This window comes from Hypanus sabinus, chromosome 25 (assembly GCF_030144855.1).
Source record: "Hypanus sabinus isolate sHypSab1 chromosome 25, sHypSab1.hap1, whole genome shotgun sequence".
NCBI classification, from domain to species: domain Eukaryota; kingdom Metazoa; phylum Chordata; class Chondrichthyes; order Myliobatiformes; family Dasyatidae; genus Hypanus; species Hypanus sabinus.
Window position 1 is genome coordinate 25,287,500 of NC_082730.1, and position 19,079 is coordinate 25,306,578.

Below are 19,079 nucleotides of genomic sequence, written 5' to 3' on the forward strand. Positions count from 1 at the left end.
CAAAGCAAAAGATTCTTGTTAGAGAACTTAGGCTGGGTGAACAGCCTCGAATACAGGAAATACAGGGTGTTTCAAAATTCGGTTTGTTCCAGAACGAACCGTATTAATCCTTCTGATTATATTCACATTGTGCAATGCTAAAGAATATTAGTGATCAGGTTTAGTAACCTGTGGGAAAAAGCGGAGACAAATATTGAAAATATTTTGTTTTTTTTAAAGTAGGTCCGATAATTATCAATCGAGACGGAGATGTCAACACTGCCTTTTAAAAACAAGCTTGTTACTTTGCTGTGTTGCAAATTCTGTGACAATATATTGTGTGCTCGAGGCATGAGGGCAGTCCTGCTCTCAGACACAGACGTAGAACTGTACTCGACTGATATTCCCCCCACAAGGTAAGGATCGGCGATGATTTTTGTTGTGCCATGTGATTTTCAGTCCTTGTATTCTAATTACTTTTGAATGAAAGTGATCTTCCTACCGCAGGGTGTAGATAAGAAATAGCTCAGAAACTTTTAAAGGTCAGCGAGATAATTACGTGTTAGTGGAAGGAAATGATTATTCTGACAGTCGGGTGAAGTAGTGTCCGAGGAGACTTGTGCAACAGGAATACAAACATAAACCAGTTGGGCCGAATGGCCTGTTAACCCTGCTCCAAACTCTGTAATACAGACAGACAGACATACTTTATTGATCCCGAGGGAAATTGGGTTTCCCCAGTAATGACACACTCTTTATGCTAAATAATTTGATCAGCACTGATCAGGAATTCACAGATTATACAAGGGGTCAGGCCCTGATGGTGTACCTGGAAGGGTTCTGAAAGCAAACCTGTAGGAATGTTCAAGGGCATCTTCAATCTCTCTCTGCTGCAGTTGGAAGTTCCCACCTGCTTCGAAGGGGCAACAATCATACCGGTGCCCAAGAAAAGCAGGGTGAGGGGCCTCAACAACTATTACCCTGTGGCACTCTTACCTATTTTGGTGAAGTGCTCTGGGAGGTTGATCATGGTTAGAATCAACTCCTGCCTAAGCAAAAATCTCAACCATTTGTAATTTGCCTATTACCATAATGAATGTGCAGTGGATGTAACCTCACTGGCCCTCCATTTGGCTGTGGATCCTCTAGACAGTAGTAATACCAATGTCAGGCTGCTGTTTATTGATTTCAGCTCAGTGTTCAACACAATTATACCCTCTGCTCTAATCAACAAGCTCTGAAACCTGGGCCTCTGTACCTCCCTCTGCAACTGGATCCTTGTCTTCCTCATCAGAAGATCACAGAATCAGAAATAACATAATCTTCTTGCTGACAGTCATCACTGGCGCACGTCAAGGATGAGTGCTTAGCCCACTGCTCTACTGTCTACACATCCTCGACTGAGTGTCTCGGCACAGCTATTGTTGGCAGAATTTCAGACGGAGACGAGGAGCACAGGAGCGAGATAGATCAGCTGGTTGAATGATGTTGCAACAATTACCTTTCACTCAACATCAGGAAGAGCAAGGAAATTATTGTAGAGCTCAGGTGGGGAAGTCGGGGGAACATACACCAGTCTTCATTGAGATCAGCTGTGGAAAGGATGAGCAGTTTTGAGTTCCTGGGTGTCGACATCTCTGAAACTTAGTGATGTGATTAAACAGAATATTTACAAAGTTGTATTTCATTTGTTTGGGGAGACTTGGAATGTCACCAATGATATTGGCAGATTCTACAGACGTATTGTGGAGAGCATTCTAACTGGTTGCATCGCCACCTGGTATGGAGGGGCCGCTGCACGGGATTGGAAAAAGCTGTAGAAAGTTAGAAACTTGCCAGCTTTATCCTGGGCGCTACCCTCCCCAGCATCAAGGACATCTTCAAAAGGTGATGCCTCAGAAAGGTGGCATCCATCATTATGGAGCTCCATCATCCAGGACGTGGCCCCTTCTCACTGCTCCTGTAAAGGAGGAAGTATGGGAGCCTGACGACACACACTCAATAATTCAGGAACAGCTTCTTCCCCTCCATCATCAGATTTCTGATTGGACACCACCTCACTACTTTTTAATTCTTTTTTTACACTACTTATTTAACTTGCACACACACACACACACACACACACACACACACACGCACACATAGATATATACTTACTGTAATTTGTAGTATTTTTATTATTATGTATTGCAATATACTGCTGTTGTAAAACAACAAATTCCACAACACATGCTAGTGATATTAAACCTGATTCTGATCCTTTTCGTTGTGTGTTAGATGTACCTCTCAGCCGGGTGGTAATTTATAAAGAAAAGGAATAACTGATAGCTCTTTCCCCCCCCCCACCCCCTCTATCCCCCCTTCTCCCCCCTCCCCCTCTCTCCCCTCCCTCTGCCCCTCCCCCACCCACTCCTCTTCCCCTATCCTCCTAACCCCACATCTCATTGATGTTACATTGAGTCAGCAAGCTGCTAGTCTTTCACTCTCGTTTGTTGCAGGAGCAATATCTCTCTCCCTTGCCCGTGAGAGAGAGCCCATCTGAGATGTCGAACTGTTGGGATGAACAGTAGTTTTTATATTGACTCTTGATCATGGTCTCTTTGAGGGTTTTGTTATTGCTTGCACGGTGGGGGGTGTGGGGGGAAGGTGGTTGATGCTTCTGCTGGTGCAAGTGGGGAGGGGGAGAGGGCTGATGCGCGCATGCGTGCGCGTGCATGTGTGGTACTCTAGGGTTCTAACGTTTCTGTTATTCATTCTTGGTTTTTTCCTGTGGATGTCTGTGAAGAGTAAGAATTTCAGGTTGTATGCTGTATACATTCTCTGATATTAAACTAAATAATATAAAATAATATAAAACCATTCAAGTATGTAACCACCACCAAGAAGAAGGAGAAGGGAACACCACCTCATGTGGATTCCTCTCCACACTATACACCATCCTGACTTGGATATTATAAACCTCCATCCTGGAACTCTCTCCTGGAAAATCTTTGCCAAAAGGACTGTAAGTTTAAGGAGGTGGTACACTATCTTCTCAATGGGGAAAAAAGGAATGAGCAGTAAATGTTGTTCTTCCCAACAATATTCAGACCCTGAAAAATGAATTAATAAACACATGTAATTTTTTTTATAATCTATGCTTCCTCGCCTGCCCATGCCCTCAAGTAACGGTGAGGGATGAACATGTAAAGAGTTTTACCATTGGTAATAACTGTTAGTCCAGTGGGGTGTTGGATTAATCAAATACCACTTTCATTTCTTTTAAAGAGTAGAGAGCTCCTATACATTTTATGAGTCAGAACTCCATGTTCACCCACCATTGTACTGCCTAGAATCTTCCTGGCTTTACAACAATGACAGGAACTTATACAAGGCCTTTTAAATATAGTTAAACAAGGTAAAAGATTTTCACTGAAACATGGAACACAATATGACACCCTTTCACATCTGGCACCTTAGTCAAGTCGTCACTTTTATTGTCATTTCAACCATAACTGCTGGTACAGTGCATAGTGAAAATGAGACAACATTTTTCAGGACCATGGTGCTACATGACACAGTACAAAAACTAGACTGAACTACGTAAAAAAAATAACACAGAGAAAGCTACACTAGACTACAGACCTACACAGGACCACGTAAAGTGCACAAAAACTGTGCAGGCATTACAATAAATAATAAACAGGACAATAGGGCAAGGTGTCAGTCCAGGCTTCAGGTATTGAGGAGTCTGATAGCTTGGGGGAAGAAACTGTTACATGGTCTGGTCGTGAGAGCCCGAATGCTTTGGAGCCTTTTCCCAGGCGGCAGGAGGGAGAAGAGATTGTATGAGGGGTGCATGGTCTAAAGGGTGGGGGAGAAATTGTTTCTCTCATTTGAGCTGCTTTTTGTGTATGACACCTGGGAGTATATTTTCTCATTTGTGAGTTCAGATGACTTTGAGAGATTTTGGAGATAAAATTGCTACATTAAATGTTATTTTAAGCTCACCACTTGCCACAAGCATGACTTATCAGTGGACAAACTTTTTAATTTCCATTCCTATTCCTGTTCTGATGTGTTGGCCCATGGCTTCCTCTTGTGCCAAGATGAGGCTTTCCTCAGTGAAGGAGCAACTCCTTGTATTCCATCTTGGCACCCTCCAAACAGATGGCGTAAATATCGATTTCTTCTTCCAGTAACCAAATTCCCCTCTATCCCCTCACTCTGAACTTCTACTTCTCTCCCACCTATCACTTCCTCCTGGGTCCCCTCCTCCTTTCCTTTCCCCTATGGTCCACTTTCCTCTCCTATCAGATTCTTCCTTCTCCTGCTCTTTCCCCTCCCCCACTGTTTTATTCTGACATTTTCCTCCTTCCTTCTCAGTCCTGAAGAAGGGTCTTGACCTGAAACATCAACTGTTTATACATTTCCAGAGATGCTGCCTGACCTGCAAAGTTCCTCCAGCACTTTGTGTATGTTGATATGTTAAATGTAATTGCTGTATTGAACTGAACAAAGCATGATGCACAATATTTCACAAAATAAACTGAATATACTTTCTGAAATAACTGATCTATCCTTTTATGAGATTATAAAAGTCCAGGTTATAATGTGATCCTTTCGAATCAGGAACAACAGAGATAAAGCTGGGAACTCAGCTGGTCAAGCAGTATCTCTGGTGGGAAATAAGCAGTTATTGTTTTGGGTTGGTACCCTTCATCTGGTTGGAAAGGTAGAATGATAGAAGGGTTGGAGCAGGAGCTAGCAGACGGTATGATAGGCAGACATCCAGGTGAGGAAGGGGGTTAGGCCTATGGAAGAGTGGGGAACAGGAAGAAAAGCTCAAAGACGGTAGGTGAAAGTGCCTGAAGACGATGGAATCTGATGGGAGGGGGAAGATGGAGCATGGAATTAAGGGATGGAGCTCCTGAGGTGCAGAAGTTGGGTAGGAATAGTGCGGTGAGAGAACGGGGGGGGGGGGGGGGTCGGGGGGGGGGGGAGAGAGTAGAGAATGCTGATGGAGCCTTGATGGATCAGTAGGGGGCTCCAGATGCCAGCATCTACAGCTTCTTGTAGACTCTTGTTGAAACAGCCTGGTTCCACAGAAAATAGAACATTGTGACCCAAGTTTAATGATCACTGGTTTCTCCTCAATACTACGACAAAGTCAAAAAATTCCAGGTGCTGTACATCTAGAGTTTTTTTTAAAAAAGCAGAAAACATTAGGAACAGTCACAGGTTAGGAAAGCCCTTTCTCAGAACTGGGAAAAACAAGTTGGTTTTGCACTGTGAAGTATATGGGGGAGGGAGGCTGGGTAGATGGGATAATGGAACATCTGTGACAGGTCAAAACCAATGTTCACCTCACTGGTTATAGAAGTCCAATGGTCGATTGATTGATTGAGGCAGATAGAGAGTTATGATATATATAATGTTGGAGATGCAAGGTTGTAGGACAGGCTGTGCTGATGGAGTGAATGAAAAACTAGTGGAAATTGCCAATTCAGATACAGAGAAAACGAGGTCCCTTATGTTATAACCTTAAATAATGAACCCAGAAGGCTGAAGTATGCCCATTTGGATGATGAGGGGCTGCTCCTTAAGTTTGTTTTGCACCTTGATATGGGAACCCACATAGGCCCAAGCTACACAGTCGTTCAATGGGATATGTGGAACAGTGGGTCCCTTCTCTCAACTTTTTGAGCATATCAATAACTGCATTATTGCAGCTCCCTATGACATACACAGAACTCAAGAATTTGATTACCTTTGTTTCCAATTTCTACCCTCCTGTCACCTTCACATGATCCATCTCTGATACTACCCTTTCTAGATCTCTCTACCTCCAGCTATAACAATCTTACTATCTCCCACAGCCATATTTCTTCCTCCCAGGTTTCTGTGAGGTCTCCATTCTTTCCCCAGTCACTCTGCCCCTATTGTATTTGCTCCAGTGATGAGAGTCTTCACACAGATGACTGAAATGCTTTCCTACTTATTGGCCATTTCTGCTGTCAGTCATCCACCTGTGATACTGGTTCAGTTTTATTTTGTCTCCATTAGCAGAACCTGTTCACAGCCCTGCATTTTTTTTGTAGCATTTTATGTTTTGTTTGTCTTATTACTTTTCCATTAACCCAGACATCCCACCTCTCCCTGAAGTTCCGAGAGTCTCCCATATATTGATAGCGGCTCCCTGACACCCGCAAATTACATACAATATCCTGGAAATCAATTTCTTTGAGAGGGAGAGGAAGAGGAAGAGTGAGAGGGAGCATCCTGATTGGTCTCTCTTTGTGCTAAGTAGACCTATCAGTTTTCTCTGTGGGCGGGCTTTACAGTTGACCTCTCTCTCTCTTTCATTGTTCATCAGTTCAGTTTAGTGTCCTGCTGTAAATAGGTAGAGGATATGTTTAGTTACTGGGTTGGGTGTCCTTCAAGATATATTTTCGTGGTAACTCTGAATTCACCTTGTCACATTCATCCCTTCAAACCATTATCACACATCCATTCCACCTCTGTAACTTTAAGCAAACAGTTTTTTTTCTCTTCCCTAGTTCAGAAGGATGTTAGACTCGAAACTTTAAACCTGTTTCTCTTTCCACACAAACTTTCTGACCTGCTCTGACATATTCCGTTTTATCAAGGTATTATGTATATTTTGATGCAGAATTTCCACATAGGGTGTTTGTACTATTGCCAAAATAATGACTCCTAGTTTTTCCTTCTCTTCTTACTGGATGTGCTTCCATTTACATCTGAAATCTTTGGCTTCTATCCAAACCAGCTATTCTTTGTATAAGCCTCAAACTGGTTGCTGTTTTTTTTAACTTAAGGCTACTAAGTTTGAGCTGGTTACACCTATTGTCAACTCAGAAGAAAATACATTCACATCTACTGTTGCTTATTGATTGATAATCTTGTGAACAGTCAGTAAGGATACTTGTACTGTTATTCTGGCTGATACAATTTAAGTACTTCAAAGCTGATAACCGCAGCATTGCACACTGATGGAACTGACTATAGACACGTTGGACGTGTCCCACTGAGTGATAGGCATTGCAGCTGTTACTTCATGCTGACTTGTTCTAAATTATAGGGCCGTGGACTTCGTTGGAAATTGCTACTCCACAGAAAGCTGCAAGTGTAAAATAAAGGATATTGCATGTTTAAAATGGTAAGTCTGTTCTCATCTGTAATTTGATGTTTTAAATGAATGGCCATGGAGGAATGAATGTCCAGATTCTGTTTTTGTCTCGTGACAAGAATAACTAAATTGCTTGATCCCTAACTGCAGTAACTGCAGTTATTCTTCTAGGCTTATTAAGGCACATAAAAATAGGAGAGGGCCTTTTGGATTCTAGAAATTGTTGTGACATTTCAATTAGATCACAGCTGATCCACATTTTAAATCTATTTATTCAGTTTTGGTTCCATTACCCCTAATTCTCTAACATAAAAATATTCTATTAATTTTATCTTCTCCAACTTTTATTAATGTTCTCTAGGTGCCAGCTAAACCAGTGGAAGTACTTTTGACCTCAGCCAGAACACCAAAGATTACCACAAACTTTTCATAACTTTGTAAAAATTTGAAGGAGCTCATTCAGTCCACTGAGTCTATGCTATCTCTATAATGGTCCCATTAATTCCATTTGCCCACTTTCTTTGCTGTAAGTGATCTGTTCCCACATACCAATTAACAATCCCTGATTCTCCCATTCTCACAATTAAGCTATCAAACAGCATATCTTTAGGATGCAGAAGGGAACAAGAACACCGAGGAGAAGCCCACATGGTCACAGGGAGAATGTCCAGATTCTGTACAATCAAAAACCTGAAATGAACTTTAGTTGCTGGAACAGGGAGACAGCAACGCTACGTGCAGCAGCTGTGTATTACTCCATGCCACCTGCAAACCCTTACGTTAATGTCTCAGTAGTACTTTTGCACCATATTGAATTTCACTCACTGCTTCTTACTTACTTACTGCCTGTTATGCCGCCGATATTTAGGGCAGCAATGAAGGTACTTTATCTCTGGCAGTGTTTGGACTTCCTTCATCATGTCAATAACTTCCTCTCGGTTGTCACTGCTGTCAGTCTTGCAAGTCCTGGGTGGAGACTCAGGAATACTGTCGCACTCAGATGTAGAAGGATTCTTCATTGCTGTTCCAATAACAATTTTGTTTTACCACTTGGGGTTGTTAGCCCTGAGCTGAACCTCTGAAACTGGAGGACTGGTGGACCATACTTACTCTGGCCTCTACCCTTTGACCTGTCTGTCATGGGTGACCCCACCAGGGGCCAACGCATAAAGCTCTGACTCCTGCCAATGTAGCTCTCCGGGTCATTGTGGCATACAAGCCTCCAAGCCGCAACAAAGTTGTGGTCCTCTTGAAGGATTTACTGCTTCAACGAGCTTAAAATATTGAAGCACCACTAGAAGAAAAAAGAGCAGAAACTTTCTGTTTTCAACCATGTTAATTCATTTAATATTTACATGATTTTGCCAGGAGAAAAAAGGATTAACTTGCAAAAACACTGAGATATGAGGCTTTATAAATACTACAAGGATACAAAATATAAGAATTAATTCCATGCAAATCACTGACAAGATTTCCTTAGAGTATTGTTTTCTTTTGCTACTCCATCTTGAGGACCATCAAATGCATTTGTTTGTTTGGCTTGTATTACAACTACCAAACTGATTTCATTCAATTGCTTCCTGGCTCATTCATTGTAAAGTAATTTTATTTTTTGTATTGTATGGTACAGTATGTACGTCCAGTTGACTTCATCTGTGGATTGTAAAAAAATGCATTTCTTAAACTCTTGCTTCTTGATTGATGAATATGTTGCTTGCAACTTCATAAGTAATCTATGAACGTAGAAATTAGTTTTGTTAATAATCCACTTAATATGTTTACTGCTTGTATAGCTTTAATCCAAGTAAGGAAATTATAGCAATTCCCTTTTAAGCTGAAAGTAGTGAGAAGTGAATGGTAAGTTTGTGCTTGGGTGCATATATCATAATTAAATTAACTTTAAAAATGAAAAAGAGATATTCTCATCATCATTAAACATTTCTGCAGTAAATTATTTTGGATTGCAATGACCTGTATAAACAAATGTCATTGATTTTGTTCATTTTTAGGTCCTACCAGACCAAAAGTAATTTAAATATTTTAAACCCAACTATGAATCTTGTTGATCCATTAGTGAAATTGCTTGCAATTATGCTTTCACAGCCCCACAGTCACTGAAGCCTTTGTGTTTTAATCAACTGTAGATTTAGATTTGTCCAACATTCTGCCTGTTTCATAATTCCATCTATCACTCAACGACACTTGTCCTCACTAATTCAAATTGACATACTGACCCACAATGTGTTGTATTTATCTTCCTTGCTTTCTCTTGATTCTGCTGTTGTATCACTTCATTCTCTCCATACTACTTTCCTTAAACCTCCATCCTTCAGTTTCCTAATAGAAACCATTTGTGCTCCTGACCTGTCCCTTTCACTCACTAGAATGCATAATAAAATGGTGACAGAGTTTTCGGGAGCATGATCTCACTCGAGAAATGTTGCTGCATCTCTGCACTGCTCCGGCTCATCCTCTGCTTCATGTTTACTGTGTGCCCCCTCCCCCAGGCCATCTATTGAAGTTTACCCCATTGAGGATTCTGCGCAGAGGTGAATACGAGATCTAATTTTTCGACAGAAATTGATGTGTAAATTTTTATTTTTTTTTTACGATTCCTAACTAGGTGTTTGATTTTTCTGATGATGGCACCCCCCATGCTCTCAGAATGCATTTTGTCATCCACGTGCAAAGGCAGTCTATTTACCGATAGAAAGTGGCAGAAGATACTTTTATACAGTTAGTAGCAAGGGCTATCAAGCACAACTTGAGCAGCTAATGGTTAAAGCTTTTTCTTACTTATACATATAACTGCTTTTAACAATTGGGTCACTTGTTCCTGAGGATTTACACGCAGTAGCCACTTCATTAGGTATCCCCCGTACCTAATAAAATGGCCACAGTCTATGTTTGTGGTCCTCTACTGCTGTAGCCCATCGACTTCAAGGTTCGACATGCTATGCATTCTCTCTACACACTATGTTCTTCTACACACCACTGTTGTTATATGTGATTATTTGAGTTCCCGACCCCTTCCTCTCAGCTTGAACTAGTCTGGCCACTTTCCTCTGACCTCGCTCACTAGTAAGGTGTTTTTGCCTACAGAACTGCCAATCACTGGATGTTTTTTGCTTTTCACACTACTCTCTGTAAACTCTAGAGACAGTTGTGTATGAAAGTCCCAGGAGATCAGCAGATTCTGAGATACTAAAACTACCCTATCTAGTGCCAGCAATCATTCCATGGTCAAAGTCACTTGGTACATTTCTTTCCCATTGAGATATTTGGTCTGACCAACAAATGAACCTCTTGACCATGTCTGCATGCTTTTTTTTTCATTGAGTTGCTGGCATATGATTGATTGATTAGATATTTGCATTAATGAGCAGGTGTACAGCTATACCTAATAAAGTGGCCCCTGAATGCTAGTTTTCCTTTGTGTGTGCTTTAATAATCTTATTGTGTGTGCTGCTTCAAATATATAATGAATTTATGCTATGCATTGATTTCATTTGTTACTGTACAAATAGTTCACGACAAAGCTTTCTGTGAAAGCAAACGGGCAGAGTTCTTTGCACGCCTCTGAAACACATGATCATCATGTTCTTCTTAATTTCAGTGGCAATGCTGTAGGCTACCATGTGGTTGTCCCATGCAAACCCTGTTTGCTTTCCTGTAACAATGGGCATTTCTGGATGTTTCACAGCCAGGTGATCTACGCTGTTAATAGACTGGATTCCTCTGGTAAGTGCATTGTCAGGCTGAGTCTGGAAAACAGCAGAACAGTTCCTCCATTGTCCAGACTGCTGGTCTTGTATTTGTGCAGGGAACTAATAGCCTAGTTATTATCTATCGGATCACAAAATATTGTTGTCTGTTGATCAGGAACTCAAATATTGTTGCAGAGAGTTAAATTTTTGCACACTGAATTTTCACTTGCTTTCCTGGTAATCTCGAAGAGCCATCTGTTTTGCTTCTACTGGTATAACATCAGATTACCAAGACTTTCATGAACCCTTACCTTCTGCTTATTTACAGTAATAGAAAAGCTGAATGCTGTCAAAGCATCTGCAAGGTTTGTAATTCTTTTTCTGAGTAATAGGCTTCCTGCTGTCTGCGAAGAACTCCCAATTTCAGGCTTCCAGCGCAAGATAAACTGCATACGGCTGGGGAGACTCCTTTCTGTTTCTGTTATATTATTGATTAGTCTATCACGAGTGGAGAAAACAGAATAAATCACACAGCACAAGACTAGTAAAAGGTGACTTAAATTGAATACCTGCTGAATATCAAGTGTTTAGTCTGTGGTTTGTGCTGTTGGTGCTTTGAACTGGGAGAGCAGCAACAAAAATAATACAAAGAGATAAAGTTCAGCAACGGTTCCCAATCCTAGTTACTATCTAGGGCCTTCTACTTGAAAGTTCCTTTGAAGATGCCTGTTATTCAGATGATGAGCCTTTTATATAATACCTTCCGCTATCAATTTGTCTGTCATCACTCACTGTTCCTGGATGCCAAGTAGTTGATAGTACCCGTGAAATAATAATCCAGCGTGAATTAACATTGTTAGTCAAGGGTGGAGGGAAGTGTGGTTTTAGAAGTTCAAAAGAATTTATGTGCAATTAAGGCATTCAATTATATGATCAGAGGCAAAGTTGTAGAGGCGACTCAGTAAAGCAGAGCAAATACTTTTTAATTTGATGTGTGAGAAACCATGAATGTACTGTATATTTACTGCCTGTTACCCCGCTGGTGTTTAGTTAGCAATGAAGATCCTCCGTCTCTGGTGGTGTTCAGGCCTTCCTTCATTGTGTCCTCTTGGTTATCATGACTGTCAGTCATGAAAGTCCCAGGTGGAGACACAGGAATACTGTTGCACTCAGATGTACAAGGGTTCTTCATTGCTGTTTCTTTAACAGTTTTGTTTTACCCACTCAGAGTTGCTAGCCCTGAGCTGAATCCCCAAACCTGGAGGACCGGTGGACCACTCCTAGTCTGTCTCTACCCTTTGACCTGTTTGTCATGGGTGACCCTACCAGGAGCAAAAGCATAAAGCCCTGACTCCAGCCAACATAGCTCTCCAGGTTATTGAGGCATGCAAGCCCCTAAGCTATGACGAGGTTGTGGTCCTCTTGGAGATGAATGTACAAATTAACTACTTAATTTGGTGCCGAGTGAAAAGGAGCATCAAGTATCTTTGGAGGAAAAGGAAATGGGTTAAATCCTACGTATGCTTTAAAAGCATTTTACTGAAATCTGACAAAATCCAGGTGGTTTCAATGCAGTAGCATTTGGATCTTGGTTTGGAGTTCCCATTTATTTTAACTACCTCGTCACAATATTTCGGCTCCTTGCCAATGTGCCTGCTAGTCCAGAATTCTTCTTAATTTCAATATTTAAAACAAATGCTTAATTAAATTAATGCTTATTCATCTTTCTTGATCTTTTTTAATTAATCGGTGTAATCAGAGTGTGGGGGAGGGCAGGGGGAATGGTGGGGGAAAGGACTGCATTACGATATGAGGACTGCATTAGATATGAGAGTGGAAGGACTGCATTACGATATGAGGACTGCATTAGATATGAGAGTGGAAGGAACTGATGCTTGAGCCCTGGAAAATGCAGAGCAGATCAAAGAGAAGTAGAACATGGAGAGTGATTGGTGATGGAGATATGGGTCTGGTTGAGATATTAATGAGAAATAAGGAAATAAAATACTTGAAGCCGAGTTGCAAATGCTCTCATCTTTTAAGACAACTTTCTTTTAGCTTTGTATGTGGGATAAGTATTGAAGAGAAAGTTAATGCAAATACTAACAGTACAAGTTATTTAATTTCAGGTGTTGATTTTCTTCTATGGGGGAACTTGCCAGATACAGAGGATGAAGAGAATGAATCTGATCTATTTGAAGAGGAATGTATCAGATAATGGAATGGACTAATCAAGATAACAGTATTTCAATTTTGTGGCTTTGCTAACATTTTGTTTTAAGTACTTTGACATTATTTCAAAGGTCACAAGTGCTTTGAATTAACCGTAATGGTTAACTGCAGTTTATGTAGCAGAGCAAGCTTGTTTGAGATTGTTTTATCCAGGGAAGGACGTGGCCGTATATACCCTGATGAACAACAAGTGCGTACCAATCTTATGAGGTGAGCAGTAGCCAGGTTTGGACCTTTGCAAGTTTCCAAACATTTGTTAGGAATGCTGGCATAGCGTTATGCTTTTGATTGAAGGCTAGCTTTGGTTGGACCCATCATTGGACAGGCTTTGCACAGAAAATATAAGATTTCACAGGAACATGAACAGCCAGTGAAGAAGTTGTTACGCCCTTCATGGTTGCTGGAATTGGAAATTACCCTGCTGGTTCTCCAGTTTACATCCTTCAATTATATTTTTCACTCTAATGTGATGGCTATTCTTACACTCTAAAGTCTGAGATGGAAAAATTATTTTGGCAGGGATAATAAAGAGGAAATAGTTGATTTTGAGAGCTATTTATTCAGAGGAACTTTACCAGATTCAAGATGGAATTGGGCATATCTGTTGTCATTACCTCAGCACTGTGAGGAACGGACCCCATTTTTAATAATGACCATGCTATACCTCCACAATTTTGGAACGGTAATCAAATTTTCAATTAAGTAAACAAATGTGTATGGTGGGATGATGGATTTATGGCTAAATAATATATCTGCACAAATTGAAATGGCAGAATCTTGTCCATCCTCATTCCTGATGATGGCCATTTTCAGGAGATTTTCCAGCTTTTAAAGCCAATTTAGGCATTAAGTCCAATAACTTGAAATATATATTATTGTAAATACTGTAAATATTCAACAGACAGGGCAATATCTTATGGGGAGAGGGAAATGGTTAATGTTTCCTTCGATTGGATGTCCAGTAATCTATTTTAGAATAGAATAAAAAATGCTAACTTACCATGAACGGACAATAGGGACACCATTTATGCACTGGAGATGCAATAGGAAACTCTTTTCTATTTTACCAAAGATGAGCGTCTGTCTTGAGCTTTCAGATTATTTTTGCAGCAGCTACTGGTATTTTAACTGTTCTGGGATGATGCTGACAAAGTTGAATGAAGGAAGATTTAGTTATACATGCAGTATTAAATCCTATTATTTTTCCAAACAATGGACAAAGTCCACTGTGCACATGACACAAATACAAATATTAAGATTACATGATACTATTTACTATTTTTGTATATTAATCTGTAATGTAATTAGCCACATATGGCTCACACTCAATGTATCATGAAGTATTAATGACAACAAGGCTAATGAATCTCTGAGCTACAAAGAGTAACTGAAACGTTTTCTGAAAGTCATTTTTCTTTATTTGCACAAAAGAAAAGGTTGTCTGCTTGGCGTGTGTCCCTTATTTACATGGCTTATGGCGAAATTGCCACTCAGCACTCTCCAGACTCAGAAGAAAATATGATCAGTTGTCAAAGATATGGGTACCTGGTCCTTGTGGAGTTGTCCTTCATTAAGGGCTAAATTATTTCGTTTGCTGCACTATTGAATGATATTTGTATGTAAAACCCAATATACTCATGCTATGAGTATGGGAAAGGAATTTTTGATTTGTTTGAAACCGTAAAAGTTACAACAATTTGTACAAAGATCTATCAGTTATTTCATTTTTACAGTGTGTCTGAATAGTTTTGTCAAATTAATTTTCTTTAATTCTTACTTTGCTTCATAATTTACCACAAGCAATGTGTTCAAGTTCTCACCATCCTTGGGTTTTGCGATGATAAGTGGGTTTGGCTAACTTCAGCTCTTAGGAGGGTCTCTATGCATGTCTAAACTACTTCTGTCCTTTCAATCACAAGTAGATCAGAGGAGCAAAACTTAGATAACTCGTTGAATATTCACAAAGGCAAAGGGCCTTTTAGCTTAAATTACTTCTGGAAAATCTGGTATAAATTAAAAACTGAATGCTTTTTTTAATTGATATCCATTCAATAGGCTAATTTTTGATTCCCTGATTTGTGATAAACTAGCTCATTTGTAGATATGTTCCTAATGTTCATTGCAAAAATGTTGGGTTGGATTATCGGCTATGACCCTGCTCCTGTTTGCTAGTTTGTAAGTATGCACATGTAAATTGTGTACAAGTACACTGAGGTCCCATCTATCCCTGCCTCATATCCTCCCAGTTCTTGTAGTAAACAACCTGTCTGGACATGCTCCTAAATTATGACAGAATGATTTACTGTGGACTTGGAACGAAACCGAGTTTATTTGATAGCTCCACAAGGACAGGGGGAACATGGTACACACGGAAACTCCTGAATGCAGAGATCAGTACAGGTACTTGCCAAATATGTAATTCCTCGCTTCTACAGAGCAAATATTATAGTGTTATCATTTTCTCAGAAGGGATCCAGCATCTGAAAGGGATTGTAATGCACAGATGAATTACTTACAGTGGCATCCTCTCTGTTTTCTTTTAATAAATGTCGTTCCTGGCTTGGATTTTTGGATTGTCTTAGAGTAAAGCCAAAAGCAAGTTCAGCATATCATGACTCTGAAAAGTGAGTGAATTGGAAGTGAAACTTTTATAATGTAGTGTAGATGTGTGGAAGAGTTTGGTGCTGTGATATTTATTTCTGTTGTGAATATGTATGTGGTTTTATTTTCCAGTTAGTTCATGCATTCAAAACCAATATCCTGGGAAAGACTGGCATATTGCAATAGATTTTCTGGTTAATCAATAAAAGCAAAATAAAATCACAGGTGATGTCATTTTTTTTTGTGATAGCCTAAATACTCATAGGATGATAGTATCAGATTTACCTGTAATTCTAAAGATGTGCTGGATTGAAGAGTTCAGAATGTAGAAACCTGAGCATGAATTGTGTTTCTAACATTCTTTGTGTGAATCTTTAAATTTCAGGGAATAGTTTAAGTTCATTTAAGGGAGGATTCATAAATATCACAGTAAAGTGAATGTGAGGAATATAGGTTATTTCTGTACATTTTTTCATGAACTGGTCTCTATTGCAACAAAAACATGTTTTAGGTTTAAAGGTCTGTGTGCTGACATTTTATTAGCATTAAATTCAACAAATCACACCAGATTGACTAACATCTGAGAAAAAAAACTTTATCATATGCAGAGGTGATTTTTTTTTCACGAGAATAGCTCTTTTAACTTGTTTTACCTTTCTTTCCCAATGCTCATAGGTTGGTTTTTTCTGTTTTTTCCTTCTTATTTCTATTTTGTTTACAAAAATAAACTATTGTTCTTCTCCGATAAATGGAGAGTTTTCTCAGTGTGTCTGCATTTGCACATTCTTTAGAAATGGCACCATGTGATCCTTGTTATTGCAGTACATTGTACTCTTGGTGAGCCAAAATGATTTTTTTCCATTCTCTCTTCTTTCCCCTCTTACTTCCCACTCTTCAATTCAGTGATGTCATGACAGTGTGGCAGCTCTCTTGGCTCCAGTGTAAATGATTAGATTTATTGACTTCTTTTTTCAACTTTCACAGTCTGACATAGTGGAATGTGTACTGCTGATGACAATCATTCATCACCTGTGTCTTCTGCATCTCAGACCTTTGTATGTTCCTAATGGTTTTTGCAATATTTTTTTAAGATCAAATCAAAGATGTTAATCTGTAAAGTGTAGACAAAGAAAGCTGTTTCATTCAAGTGCGCTCATAAACAAATTGCATACTTTTGCTTGAATCAAGCCACTTGTGACATTGAAGTAAGCTGATTTTAGTTCCTTGAAAGCGTTTGCAGTATTTTAATGTACCAGCACTATATAAACACACACAAAATGCTGGAGGATTCAGCAGGTCAGGCATCATCTAGGAAGTGGAATAAACAATCAAGGTTTCTTCATCAGGAATATATCTGTTATTTGCCTATCACATTTGCCTGATCTCATTGCTTTGGTGGACATTAACAATTATATAGTTTTCTCAGCTGACAGGGTGGGTTTTTAATTTGTTACTTGATTTTTCACAATCCTAGAAATTTGTTTTTGAGATGAATAACAGTTGAAAATATAATTTTGCAATTAGTTAGAATTATATTATATGTACTTTTTACATTCCTCTCAAGCTTCTCCCAATCTCCATTTTGTCTTTCCATGCTATCAGCTTACTATCGAAGATCTCACTCTGTAGGAAGCCTTGTTGCCACAGTCACCTTATCTTGTCCTCTTCTTCCCATTTCCCATCAATTCATTCCAACCTCTTGTCAGCTAATTTTCCAGACGTGCTGTTCTGCATTTCTTTTTTGTACCTTAAACACCTGGGTTATCCATTACCAACATTTTATACTCACTACTAGTGATGGTTACATGTTCAGTCCTTAAAACCTGCTCCAAAGATATGTCTGCTATTTGCTCATTCATCCTGCTTTCAAAATGCTTCTACTTACAAAAAAATTCTTCTATTTCCTTTTTTTTAATTTTCCCACTTGTCCTGAAACATGTTAAAAGAGCTTTGTGTGTTCATTATTACAGGTTTCATAATAAAAAGGAAGTTTTCCCAGTTACGTTGTACTTTTTGCAACTTCGGAATGCCCCAGAAAATTTTATAAGTACTTTTTAATACTGTAGTGCCAATTGCTGCAACAGATAATCACAAAAACAAAGTGACAGTGATCAACTAATCTCCGTTGGTGATTAGAAATTGATGGACAAATATATGCTCACATATTTGTAGAGCATTCCTTGCTGAGTAGAATGCTATGAGATTTGTTTGGGATTAGCGAAGAACAAACTGGACTTGAACCAAAATTTGGCATGTTGTGTTCTCTCAATACTGTGTCAACCTACATAATTATTTGATCCAGAGGTATGAGTTCCCCTGCTGATGGGTAATGGCAAAGTTTCAGAGAAAGAGATTTGACTATGTTAATATTGACTTGATATTAACTAAAGGTAAATTGGGATTTCACATTGAGGAGTTAATTTATGTGTTTGTTGTGTGATTTAAAACTGGAGCTTATCTGAGTTAGGCTTTGGTTCCAGTTACTGGGCATTCTTAACTTATAGCTTCTAATTGCCAATATAGTCATTTTTCTGTTATATAACGTATTTGGACCTGCTGCTAGTGTTGAGTCCAATAATCAATATGCAACTATCTCTGCCTGGGGCCCTATGTTCCTGTAACTTCCTACAAAACGACAGCCTGAACATTCTGATCTAAATTGGTTTCCGGGTAAGCACAGACTTGGTTTGAAATCCACAAACTTGGAGGCCTTCTTTTCCCTATTGCTGTGATCTTTTTTTTCCCTGCCCTACAGTCCTCCAAAATTTCTTTGTTCCTCACGTTCTGTCCTATTGATCATACTGAGTGGGTCTGTTCTTTCATTGCTAAGGGCCTAAACTCTGAAATTCTCTCCCCAAATCACTTAGCTTTTCTTCTTTATGAGCACTCATTAAAAACTACCTCACTGACCAAACATTTTGTCAATTGTCCTAACATCTCAAAATCAGTCAATTTTTGTTCATGGCTTCATAAAGTTTCTTTGTATCATTGTATATTAAAAATGTTAAATAAATGCAGAGAAGCAAGACCTTTGAATAATGGGACAGCATTCTCTCCCAACTCATATCTAGCTTTCCCTTCTCATAAGGAGACGCTGTAAAGAAGAGATTTACTAGGATAAAGGAGTGTACACGTGAATTTTTAGGCAAGGAGGTTATAACTCAGCTTATGGATCATGAAAAATCTGTTGCTGGATCAGTTGAATTTTGTCATTTTTTGTCACATTAAAAGAAAGAAAGTTACTGGAAGAGTAGAGAGTGAATAAAAAATTTTTCTTTCCATTCACCATCTGAAGGGTTACACAATCAAAGAATATGCAACTATTCAGGTTTATATCAGCAGGAAATTCGTTTAGAATTCTTGCATTGCTCCTCAATTTTCAGAGTTTAAACAATGGGAAAACAAGTCAAGCAAAAACAAAAGCAACCCAC

At 39.2% G+C, this 19,079-nt stretch overlaps 1 protein-coding gene and 1 long non-coding RNA gene across 2 annotated transcripts in view; one reads left to right on the forward strand and one right to left on the reverse strand.

Moving 5' to 3' along the window:
- The first annotated feature begins 249 nt into the window (after positions 1-249).
- On the forward strand, positions 250-13,033 carry fam72a (family with sequence similarity 72 member A). Its single transcript, XM_059950357.1, has 4 exons — positions 250-395; positions 7,061-7,138; positions 10,725-10,849; positions 12,945-13,033. Exons 1-4 carry the CDS (start codon positions 250-252, stop codon positions 13,031-13,033), a joined length of 438 nt encoding a protein of 145 aa, XP_059806340.1.
- A 72-nt stretch (positions 13,034-13,105) lies between these two features.
- LOC132381116 (uncharacterized) overlaps positions 13,106-19,079 on the reverse strand; it is a 53,783-nt gene continuing 47,809 nt past the window's right edge. The window contains exon 4 of the long non-coding RNA XR_009507939.1: positions 13,106-14,191. This is a non-coding gene — a long non-coding RNA (uncharacterized LOC132381116). The remainder of the gene's footprint in view (positions 14,192-19,079) is intronic.

Coding starts and splice junctions, on each gene's coding strand:
- fam72a (XM_059950357.1), top strand. CDS start 250: ATGTCAACACTGCCTTTTAAAAACAAGCTTGTTACTTTGCTGTGTTGC. Junction 7,139..10,724: donor GATATTGCATGTTTAAAATG/GTAAGTCTGTTC, acceptor TCTTAATTTCAG/TGGCAATGCTGTAGGCTACC. Junction 10,850..12,944: donor TAATAGACTGGATTCCTCTG/GTAAGTGCATTG, acceptor ATTTAATTTCAG/GTGTTGATTTTCTTCTATGG.